Source organism: Phyllobates terribilis, unplaced genomic scaffold (genome assembly GCF_046119375.1).
Source record: "Phyllobates terribilis strain yellow unplaced genomic scaffold, ASM4611937v1 Scaffold_3__8_contigs__length_932513732, whole genome shotgun sequence".
NCBI lineage: Eukaryota > Metazoa > Chordata > Amphibia > Anura > Dendrobatidae > Phyllobates > Phyllobates terribilis.
In genome coordinates this window covers 18,943,602-18,956,198 of record NW_027362763.1, presented here as the reverse complement: position 1 = coordinate 18,956,198, position 12,597 = coordinate 18,943,602, and the positions used below count along the sequence as shown (strand labels likewise).

Below are 12,597 nucleotides of genomic sequence, written 5' to 3'. Positions count from 1 at the left end.
GCCGACACGTCACTGAGGAGCCGCCGACACGTCACTGAGAGGAGCCGCCGACACGTCACTGAGAGGAGCCGCCGACACGTCACTGAGAGGAGCCGCCGACACGTCACTGAGAGGAGCCGCCGACACGTCACTGAGAGGAGCCGCCGGCACGTCACTGAGAGGAGCCGCCGACACGTCACTGAGCGGCATCGTATCTTCTATATATATGTGTGTGTGTATATCTCCTGTCTCCTCTCTGTGCCGTCCTGAGGAGCGGAGCGCGGTGTCAGCTGCTGCCAGATCTGCCCCATTCTCTTCACTTCACTGTGGAGATCTGTGTTATATACCGGTCACATGGTGCTGATGTCATCACAGGTCCTGCACCACAACTGTGATATGCTCCACCCCTCCTGGTCACATGGTGATGACGTCATCACAGGTCCTTCATGTCCTCCAGTGCAGCAGCTGCAGGTTATTGTCTCTGGTGTCAGCCGCTGATATACAGAAGCCTCCAGGTCTCCATCCTCTAATATCATCCAACAGCTTCTGTCTCCTGAGCGACGACCGAGGATGGAGGCCGAGACGTCCCGAAGAATCATCCAGTGCGCCCTGGAGATCATCTCCCTGCTGAGCGGAGAGGTAAACCCCAATATATATCTATAATCTGCTGAGCGGAGAGGTAAACCCCAATATATATCTATAATCTGCTGAGTGGAGAGGTAAACCCCAATATATATCTATAATCTGCTGAGCGGAGAGGTAAACCCCAATATATATCTATTATCTGCTGAGCGGAGAGGTAAACCCCAATATATATCTATAATCTGCTGAGCGGAGAGGTAAACCCCAATATATATCTATAATCTGCTGAGCGGAGAGGTAAACCCCGATATATATCTATAATCTGCTGAGCGGAGACGTAAACCCCAATATATATCTATTATCTGCTGAGCGGAGAGGTAAACCCTAATATATATCTATAATCTGCTGAGCGGAGAGGTAAACCCCAATATATATCTATAATCTGCTGAGCGGAGAGGTAAACTCATATATATATATCTATAATCTGCTGAGCGGAGAGGTAAACTCATATGTATATATCTATTATCTGCAGAGTGGAGAGGTAAACCCTAATAGATATCTATAATCTGCTGAGTGGAGAGGTAAACCCTAATAGATATCTATTATCTGCTGAGTGGAGAGGTAAACCCTAATATATATCTATTATCTGCTGAGTGGAGAGGTAAACTCTTCTATATTTCTATTATCTGCTGAGTGGAGAGGTAAATTCTTCTATATTTCTATTATCTGCTGAGTGGAGAGGTAAACTCTTCTATATTTCTATTATCTGCTGAGTGGAGAGGTAAACTCTTCTATATATCTATTATCTGCTGAGTGGAGAGGTAAACTCTTCTATATTTCTATTATCTGCTGAGTGGAGAGGTAAATTCTTCTATATTTCTATTATCTGCTGAGTGGAGAGGTAAACTCTTCTATATTTCTACTATCTGCTGAGTGGAGAGGTAAACTCTTCTATATTTCTATTATCTGCAGAGTGGAGAGGTAAACTCTTCTATATTTCTATTATTATCTGCTGAGTGGAGAGGTAAACTCTTCTATATTTCTATTATCTGCTGAGCGGAGAGGTAAACTCTTCTTTATTTCTATCATTATCTGCTGAGAGGAGAGGTAAACTCTTCTATATTTCTATTAAATTCTGCTGAGCGGAGAGGTAAACTCTAATATATTTCTATGATCTGCTGAGCGGAGAGGTAAACTCTAATATATTTCTATGATCTGCTGAGCGGAGAGGTAAACTCTAATATATTTTTATTATCTGCTGAGTGGAGAGGTAAACTCTTCTATAATTCTATTATCTGCTGAGTGGAGAGGTAAATTCTTCTATATTTCTATTATTATCTGCTGAGTGGAGAGGTAAACTCTTCTATATTTCTATTATCTGCTGAGTGGAGAGGTAAACTCTTCTATATTTCTGTCATTATCTGCTGAGCGGAGAGGTAAACTCTTCTATATTTCAGTCATTATCTGCTGAGTGGAGAGGTAAACTCTTCTTTATTTCTATTATCTGCTGAGTGGAGAGGTAAACTCTTCTTTATTTCTATTATCTGCTGAGTGGAGAGGTAAACTCTTCTATATTCTATTATCTGATGCATGGAGAGGTAAACTCTTCTATATTTCTATTATCTGCTGAGTGGAGAGGTAAACTCTTTCATATTTCTGTCATTATCTGCTGAGCGGAGAGGTAAACTCTTCTATATTCTATTATCTGATGAGTGGAGAGGTAAACTCTTCTATATTTCTATTATCTGCTGAGTGGAGAGGTAAACTCTTTCATATTTCTGTCATTATCTGCTGAGCGGATAGGTAAACTCTTCTATATTTCTATTATCTGCTGAGTGGAGAGGTAAACTCTTCTATATTTCTATTATCTGCTGAGTGGAGAGGTAAACTCTTCTATATTTCTATTATCTGCTGAGCGGAGAGGTAAACCCTAATATATATCTATTATCTGCTGAGTGGAGAGGTAAACCCTAATATATATCTATTATCTGCTGAGTGGAGAGGTAAACCCTAATATATATCTATTATCTGCTGAGCGGAGAGGTAAACTCTTCTATATTTCTATTATCTGCTGAGTGGAGAGGTAAACTCTTCTATATTTCTATTATCTGCTGAGTGGAGAGGTAAACTCTTCTATATTTCTATTATTATCTGCTGAGCGGAGAGGTAAACTCTCCTATATTTCTATTATCTGCTGAGTGTAGAGGTAAACTCTTCTATATTTCTATTATCTGCTGAGTGGAGAGGTAAACTCTTCTATATATCTATTATCTGCTGAGTGGAGAGGTAAACTCTTCTATATTTCTATCATTATCTGCTGAGCGGAGAGGTAAACTCTTCTATATTTCTATCATTATCTGCAGAGTGGAGAGGTAAACTCTTCTATATTTCTATTATCTGCAGAGTGGAGAGGTAAACTCTTGTATATTTCTATTAGCTGCTGAGTGGAGAGGTAAACTCTTCTATATTTCTATTATCTGCTGAGCGGAGAGGTAAACTCTTCTATATTTCTATTATCTGCTGAGTGGAGAGGTAAACTCTTCTATATTTCTATTATCTGCTGAGTGGAGAGGTAAACTCTTCTATATTTCTATCATTATCTGCTGAGTGGAGAGGTAAACTCTTCTATATTTCTATTATTATCTGCTGAGTGGAGAGGTAAACTCTTCTATATATCTATTATCTGCTGAGTGGAGAGGTAAACTCTTCTATATTTCTATCATTATCTGCTGAATGGAGAGGTAAACTCTTCTATATTTCTATTATCTGCAGAGTGGAGAGGTAAACTCTTCTATATTTCTATTATCTGCTGAGCGGAGAGGTAAACTCTTCTATATATCTATTATCTGCTGAGTGGAGAGGTAAACCCCAATATATATCTATAATCTGCTGAGTGGAGAGGTAAACCCCAATATATATCTATAATCTGCTGAGTGGAGAGGTAAACCCCAATATATATCTATAATCTGCTGAGCCGAGAGGTAAACCCCAATATATATCTATAATCTGCTGAGCGGAGAGGTAAACCCTAATATATATCTATAATCTGCTGAGTGGAGAGGTAAACCCTAATATATAACTATTATCTGCTGAGCGGAGAAGTAAACCCTAATATATAACTATTATCTGCTGAGCGGAGAGGTAAACCCTAATATATAACTATTATCTGCTGAGCCGAGAGGTAAACCCCAATATATATCTATAATCTGCTGAGCGGAGAGGTAAACCCTAATATATATCTATTATCTGCTGAGCGGAGAGGTAAACCCTAATATATATCTATTATCTGCTGAGCGGAGAGGTAAACCCTAATATATATCTATAATCTGCTGAGCGGAGAGGTAAACCCTAATATATATCTATTATCTGCTGAGCGGAGAGGTAAACCCTAATATATATCTATAATCTGCTGAGCGGAGAGGTAAACCCTAATATATATCTATTATCTGCTGAGCGGAGAGGTAAACCCTAATATATATCTATTATCTGCTGAGCGGAGAGGTAAACCCTAATATATATCTATAATCTGCTGAGCCGAGAGGTAAACCCCAATATATATCTATAATCTGCTGAGCGGAGAGGTAAACTCATATATATATATCTATAATCTGCTGAGCGGAGAGGTAAACTCATATGTATATATCTATTATCTGCAGAGTGGAGAGGTAAACCCTAATAGATATCTATAATCTGCTGAGTGGAGAGGTAAACCCTAATAGATATCTATTATCTGCTGAGTGGAGAGGTAAACCCTAATATATATCTATTATCTGCTGAGTGGAGAGGTAAACTCTTCTATATTTCTATTATCTGCTGAGTGGAGAGGTAAATTCTTCTATATTTCTATTATCTGCTGAGTGGAGAGGTAAACTCTTCTATATTTCTATTATCTGCTGAGTGGAGAGGTAAACTCTTCTATATATCTATTATCTGCTGAGTGGAGAGGTAAACTCTTCTATATTTCTATTATCTGCTGAGTGGAGAGGTAAATTCTTCTATATTTCTATTATCTGCTGAGTGGAGAGGTAAACTCTTCTATATTTCTACTATCTGCTGAGTGGAGAGGTAAACTCTTCTATATTTCTATTATCTGCAGAGTGGAGAGGTAAACTCTTCTATATTTCTATTATTATCTGCTGAGTGGAGAGGTAAACTCTTCTATATTTCTATTATCTGCTGAGCGGAGAGGTAAACTCTTCTTTATTTCTATCATTATCTGCTGAGAGGAGAGGTAAACTCTTCTATATTTCTATTAAATTCTGCTGAGCGGAGAGGTAAACTCTAATATATTTCTATGATCTGCTGAGCGGAGAGGTAAACTCTAATATATTTCTATGATCTGCTGAGCGGAGAGGTAAACTCTAATATATTTCTATTATCTGCTGAGTGGAGAGGTAAACTCTTCTATAATTCTATTATCTGCTGAGTGGAGAGGTAAATTCTTCTATATTTCTATTATTATCTGCTGAGTGGAGAGGTAAACTCTTCTATATTTCTATTATCTGCTGAGTGGAGAGGTAAACTCTTCTATATTTCTGTCATTATCTGCTGAGCGGAGAGGTAAACTCTTCTATATTTCAGTCATTATCTGCTGAGTGGAGAGGTAAACTCTTCTTTATTTCTATTATCTGCTGAGTGGAGAGGTAAACTCTTCTTTATTTCTATTATCTGCTGAGTGGAGAGGTAAACTCTTCTATATTCTATTATCTGATGCATGGAGAGGTAAACTCTTCTATATTTCTATTATCTGCTGAGTGGAGAGGTAAACTCTTTCATATTTCTGTCATTATCTGCTGAGCGGAGAGGTAAACTCTTCTATATTCTATTATCTGATGAGTGGAGAGGTAAACTCTTCTATATTTCTATTATCTGCTGAGTGGAGAGGTAAACTCTTTCATATTTCTGTCATTATCTGCTGAGCGGATAGGTAAACTCTTCTATATTTTTATTATCTGCTGAGTGGAGAGGTAAACTCTTCTATATTTCTATTATCTGCTGAGTGGAGAGGTAAATTCTTCTATATTTCTATTATCTGCTGAGTGGAGAGGTAAACTCTTCTATATTTCAGTCATTATCTGCTGAGTGGAGAGGTAAACTCTTCTATATTTCTATTATCTGCTGAGTGGAGAGGTAAACTCTTCTATATTTCTCTTATCTGCTGAGTGGAGAGGTAAACTCTTCTATATTTTTATTATCTGCTGAGCGGAGAGGTAAACTCTTCTTTATTTCTATTATCTGCTGAGTGGAGAGGTAAACTCTTCTATATTCTATTATCTGATGAGTGGAGACGTAAACTCTTCTATATTTCTATTATCTGCTGAGTGGAGAGGTAAACTCTTTCATATTTCTGTCATTATCTGCTGAGTGGAGAGGTAAACTCTTCTATATTTCTATTATCTGCTGAGTGGAGAGGTAAACTCTTCTATATTTCTATTATCTGCTGAGTGGAGAGGTAAACTCTTCTATATTTCTATTATCTGCTGAGTGGAGAGGTAAACTCTTCTATATTTCAGTCATTATCTGCTGAGCGGAGAGGTAAACTCTTCTATATTCTATTATCTGATGAGTGGAGAGGTAAACTCTTCTATATTCTATTATCTGATGCATGGAGAGGTAAACTCTTCTATATTTCTATTATCTGCTGAGTGGAGAGGTAAACTCTTTCATATTTCTGTCATTATCTGCTGAGCGGAGAGGTAAACTCTTCTATATTCTATTATCTGATGAGTGGAGAGGTAAACTCTTCTATATTTCTATTATCTGCTGAGTGGAGAGGTAAACTCTTTCATATTTCTGTCATTATCTGCTGAGCGGATAGGTAAACTCTTCTATATTTCTATTATCTGCTGAGTGGAGAGGTAAACTCTTCTATATTTCTATTATCTGCTGAGTGGAGAGGTAAACTCTTCTATATTTCTATTATCTGCTGAGCGGAGAGGTAAACCCTAATATATATCTATTATCTGCTGAGTGGAGAGGTAAACCCTAATATATATCTATTATCTGCTGAGTGGAGAGGTAAACCCTAATATATATCTATTATCTGCTGAGCGGAGAGGTAAACTCTTCTATATTTCTATTATCTGCTGAGTGGAGAGGTAAACTCTTCTATATTTCTATTATCTGCTGAGTGGAGAGGTAAACTCTTCTATATTTCTATTATTATCTGCTGAGCGGAGAGGTAAACTCTCCTATATTTCTATTATCTGCTGAGTGTAGAGGTAAACTCTTCTATATTTCTATTATCTGCTGAGTGGAGAGGTAAACTCTTCTATATATCTATTATCTGCTGAGTGGAGAGGTAAACTCTTCTATATTTCTATCATTATCTGCTGAGCGGAGAGGTAAACTCTTCTATATTTCTATCATTATCTGCAGAGTGGAGAGGTAAACTCTTCTATATTTCTATTATCTGCAGAGTGGAGAGGTAAACTCTTGTATATTTCTATTAGCTGCTGAGTGGAGAGGTAAACTCTTCTATATTTCTATTATCTGCTGAGCGGAGAGGTAAACTCTTCTATATTTCTATTATCTGCTGAGTGGAGAGGTAAACTCTTCTATATTTCTATTATCTGCTGAGTGGAGAGGTAAACTCTTCTATATTTCTATCATTATCTGCTGAGTGGAGAGGTAAACTCTTCTATATTTCTATTATTATCTGCTGAGTGGAGAGGTAAACTCTTCTATATATCTATTATCTGCTGAGTGGAGAGGTAAACTCTTCTATATTTCTATCATTATCTGCTGAATGGAGAGGTAAACTCTTCTATATTTCTATTATCTGCAGAGTGGAGAGGTAAACTCTTCTATATTTCTATTATCTGCTGAGCGGAGAGGTAAACTCTTCTATATATCTATTATCTGCTGAGTGGAGAGGTAAACCCCAATATATATCTATAATCTGCTGAGTGGAGAGGTAAACCCCAATATATATCTATAATCTGCTGAGTGGAGAGGTAAACCCCAATATATATCTATAATCTGCTGAGCCGAGAGGTAAACCCCAATATATATCTATAATCTGCTGAGCGGAGAGGTAAACCCTAATATATATCTATAATCTGCTGAGTGGAGAGGTAAACCCTAATATATAACTATTATCTGCTGAGCGGAGAAGTAAACCCTAATATATAACTATTATCTGCTGAGCGGAGAGGTAAACCCTAATATATAACTATTATCTGCTGAGCCGAGAGGTAAACCCCAATATATATCTATAATCTGCTGAGCGGAGAGGTAAACCCTAATATATATCTATTATCTGCTGAGCGGAGAGGTAAACCCTAATATATATCTATTATCTGCTGAGCGGAGAGGTAAACCCTAATATATATCTATAATCTGCTGAGCGGAGAGGTAAACCCTAATATATATCTATTATCTGCTGAGCGGAGAGGTAAACCCTAATATATATCTATAATCTGCTGAGCGGAGAGGTAAACCCTAATATATATCTATTATCTGCTGAGCGGAGAGGTAAACCCTAATATATATCTATTATCTGCTGAGCGGAGAGGTAAACCCTAATATATATCTATAATCTGCTGAGCCGAGAGGTAAACCCCAATATATATCTATAATCTGCTGAGCGGAGAGGTAAACTCATATATATATATCTATAATCTGCTGAGCGGAGAGGTAAACTCATATGTATATATCTATTATCTGCAGAGTGGAGAGGTAAACCCTAATAGATATCTATAATCTGCTGAGTGGAGAGGTAAACCCTAATAGATATCTATTATCTGCTGAGTGGAGAGGTAAACCCTAATATATATCTATTATCTGCTGAGTGGAGAGGTAAACTCTTCTATATTTCTATTATCTGCTGAGTGGAGAGGTAAATTCTTCTATATTTCTATTATCTGCTGAGTGGAGAGGTAAACTCTTCTATATTTCTATTATCTGCTGAGTGGAGAGGTAAACTCTTCTATATATCTATTATCTGCTGAGTGGAGAGGTAAACTCTTCTATATTTCTATTATCTGCTGAGTGGAGAGGTAAATTCTTCTATATTTCTATTATCTGCTGAGTGGAGAGGTAAACTCTTCTATATTTCTACTATCTGCTGAGTGGAGAGGTAAACTCTTCTATATTTCTATTATCTGCAGAGTGGAGAGGTAAACTCTTCTATATTTCTATTATTATCTGCTGAGTGGAGAGGTAAACTCTTCTATATTTCTATTATCTGCTGAGCGGAGAGGTAAACTCTTCTTTATTTCTATCATTATCTGCTGAGAGGAGAGGTAAACTCTTCTATATTTCTATTAAATTCTGCTGAGCGGAGAGGTAAACTCTAATATATTTCTATGATCTGCTGAGCGGAGAGGTAAACTCTAATATATTTCTATGATCTGCTGAGCGGAGAGGTAAACTCTAATATATTTCTATTATCTGCTGAGTGGAGAGGTAAACTCTTCTATAATTCTATTATCTGCTGAGTGGAGAGGTAAATTCTTCTATATTTCTATTATTATCTGCTGAGTGGAGAGGTAAACTCTTCTATATTTCTATTATCTGCTGAGTGGAGAGGTAAACTCTTCTATATTTCTGTCATTATCTGCTGAGCGGAGAGGTAAACTCTTCTATATTTCAGTCATTATCTGCTGAGTGGAGAGGTAAACTCTTCTTTATTTCTATTATCTGCTGAGTGGAGAGGTAAACTCTTCTTTATTTCTATTATCTGCTGAGTGGAGAGGTAAACTCTTCTATATTCTATTATCTGATGCATGGAGAGGTAAACTCTTCTATATTTCTATTATCTGCTGAGTGGAGAGGTAAACTCTTTCATATTTCTGTCATTATCTGCTGAGCGGAGAGGTAAACTCTTCTATATTCTATTATCTGATGAGTGGAGAGGTAAACTCTTCTATATTTCTATTATCTGCTGAGTGGAGAGGTAAACTCTTTCATATTTCTGTCATTATCTGCTGAGCGGATAGGTAAACTCTTCTATATTTTTATTATCTGCTGAGTGGAGAGGTAAACTCTTCTATATTTCTATTATCTGCTGAGTGGAGAGGTAAATTCTTCTATATTTCTATTATCTGCTGAGTGGAGAGGTAAACTCTTCTATATTTCAGTCATTATCTGCTGAGTGGAGAGGTAAACTCTTCTATATTTCTATTATCTGCTGAGTGGAGAGGTAAACTCTTCTATATTTCTCTTATCTGCTGAGTGGAGAGGTAAACTCTTCTATATTTTTATTATCTGCTGAGCGGAGAGGTAAACTCTTCTTTATTTCTATTATCTGCTGAGTGGAGAGGTAAACTCTTCTATATTCTATTATCTGATGAGTGGAGACGTAAACTCTTCTATATTTCTATTATCTGCTGAGTGGAGAGGTAAACTCTTTCATATTTCTGTCATTATCTGCTGAGTGGAGAGGTAAACTCTTCTATATTTCTATTATCTGCTGAGTGGAGAGGTAAACTCTTCTATATTTCTATTATCTGCTGAGTGGAGAGGTAAACTCTTCTATATTTCTATTATCTGCTGAGTGGAGAGGTAAACTCTTCTATATTTCAGTCATTATCTGCTGAGCGGAGAGGTAAACTCTTCTATATTCTATTATCTGATGAGTGGAGAGGTAAACTCTTCTATATTTCTATTATCTGCTGAGTGGAGAGGTAAACTCTTTCATATTTCTGTCATTATCTGCTGAGTGGAGAGGTAAACTCTTCTATATTTCTATTATCTGCTGAGTGGAGAGGTAAACTCTTCTATATTTCTATTATCTGCTGAGTGAAGAGGTAAACTCTTCTATATTTCTGTCATTATCTGCTGAGTGGTGAGGTAAACTCTTCTATATTTCTATTATCTGCTGAGTGAAGAGGTAAACTCTTCTATATTTCTGTCATTATCTGCTGAGTGGAGAGGTAAACTCTTCTATATTTCTATTAAATTCTGCTGAGCAGAGAGGTAAACTCTAATATATTTCTATTATCTGCTGAGGGGAGAGGTAAATTCTTCTATATTTCTATTATCTGCTGAGTGGAGAGGTAAACTCTTCTATATTTCTATTATCTGCTGAGCGGAGAGGTAAACTCTTCTATATTTTTATTATTATCTGCTGAGCGGAGAGGTAAATTCTTCTATATTTCTATTATCTGCTGAGTGGAGAGGTAAACTCTTCTATATTTCTATTATTATCTGCTGAGTGGAGAGGTAAACTCTTATATATTTCTATTATCTGCTGAGAGGAGAGGTAAACTCTTCTATATTTCTATTATCTGCTGAGTGGAGAGGTAAACTCTTCTATATTTCTATTATCTGCTGAGTGGAGAGGTAAATTCTTCTATATTTCTATTATCTGCTGAGTGGAGAGGTAAACTCTTCTATATTTCTATTATCTGCTGAGCGGAGAGGTAAACTCTTCTATATTTCTATCATTATCTGCTGAGAGGAGAGGTAAACTCTTCTATATTTCTATTAAATTCTGCTGAGCGGAGAGGTAAACTCTAATATATTTCTATGATCTGCTGAGCGGAGAGGTAAACTCTAATATATTTCTATTATCTGCTGAGCGGAGAGGTAAACTCTTCTTTATTTCTATTATCTGCTGAGTGGAGAGGTAAACTCTTCTATATTCTATTATCTGCTGAGTTGAGAGGTAAACTCTTCTATATTTCTATTATCTGCTGAGTGGAGAGGTAAACTCTTCTATATTTCTGTCATCTGCTGAGTGGAGAGGTAAACTCTTCTATATTTCTGTCATTATCTGCTGAGTGGAGAGGTAAACTCTTCTATATTTCTATGATCTGCTCAGCGGAGAGGTAAATTCTTCTATATTTCTATTATCTGCTGAGTGGAGAGGTAAATTCTTCTATATTTCTCTTATCTGCTGAGTGGAGAGGTAAACTCTTCTATATTTTTATTATCTGCTGAGCGGAGAGGTAAACTCTTCTTTATTTCTATTATCTGCTGAGTGGAGAGGTAAACTCTTCTATATTCTATTATCTGATGAGTGGAGACGTAAACTCTTTTATATTTCTATTATCTGCTGAGTGGAGAGGTAAACTCTTTCATATTTCTGTCATTATCTGCTGAGCGGAGAGGTAAACTCTTCTATATTCTATTATCTGATGAGTGGAGAGGTAAACTCTTCTATATTTCTATTATCTGCTGAGTGGAGAGGTAAACTCTTCTATATTTCTATTAAATTCTGCTGAGCAGAGAGGTAAACTCTAATATATTTCTATTATCTGCTGAGGGGAGAGGTAAATTCTTCTATATTTCTATTATCTGCTGAGTGGACAGGTAAACTCTTCTATATTTCTATTATCTGCTGAGTGGAGAGGTAAACTCTTCTATATTTCTATTATCTGCTGAGCGGAGAGGTAAACTCTTTCATATTTCTGTCATTATCTGCTGAGTGGAGAGGTAAACTCTTCTATATTTCTATTATCTGCTGAGTGGAGAGGTAAACTCTTCTATATTTCTATTATCTGCTGAGTGGAGAGGTAAACTCTTCTATATTTCTATTAAATTCTGCTGAGCAGAGAGGTAAACTCTAATATATTTCTATTATCTGCTGAGGGGAGAGGTAAATTCTTCTATATTTCTATTATCTGCTGAGTGGACAGGTAAACTCTTCTATATTTCTATTATCTGCTGAGTGGAGAGGTAAACTCTTCTATATTTCTATTATCTGCTGAGCGGAGAGGTAAACTCTTCTATATTTTTATTATTATCTGCTGAGCGGAGAGGTAAACTCTTCTATATTTCTATTATTATCTGCTGAGTGGAGAGGTAAACTCTTCTATATTTCTATTATTATCTGCTGAGTGGAGAGGTAAACTCTTCTATATTTCTATTATCTGCTGAGTGGAGAGGTAAACTCTTCTATATTCTATTATCTGATGCATGGAGAGGTAAACTCTTCTATATTTCTATTATCTGCTGAGTGGAGAGGTAAACTCTTTCATATTTCTGTCATTATCTGCTGAGTGGAGAGGTAAACTCTTCTATATTCTATTATCTGATGAGTGGAGAGGTAAACTCTTCTATATTTCTATTATCTGCTGAGTGGAGAGG

The 12,597-nt window shown here is 36.7% G+C and overlaps 1 protein-coding gene across 1 annotated transcript in view; it reads left to right on the top strand.

The window, feature by feature from the left end:
* The first annotated feature begins 373 nt into the window (after positions 1-373).
* LOC141257882 (uncharacterized) overlaps positions 374-12,597 on the top strand; it is an 88,427-nt gene continuing 76,203 nt past the window's right edge. Inside the window, exon 1 of the mRNA XM_073672890.1 lies at positions 374-618. Within this exon, the coding sequence (XP_073528991.1) occupies positions 550-618 (69 nt within the window). The 5' untranslated portion in view covers positions 374-549. The remainder of the gene's footprint in view (positions 619-12,597) is intronic.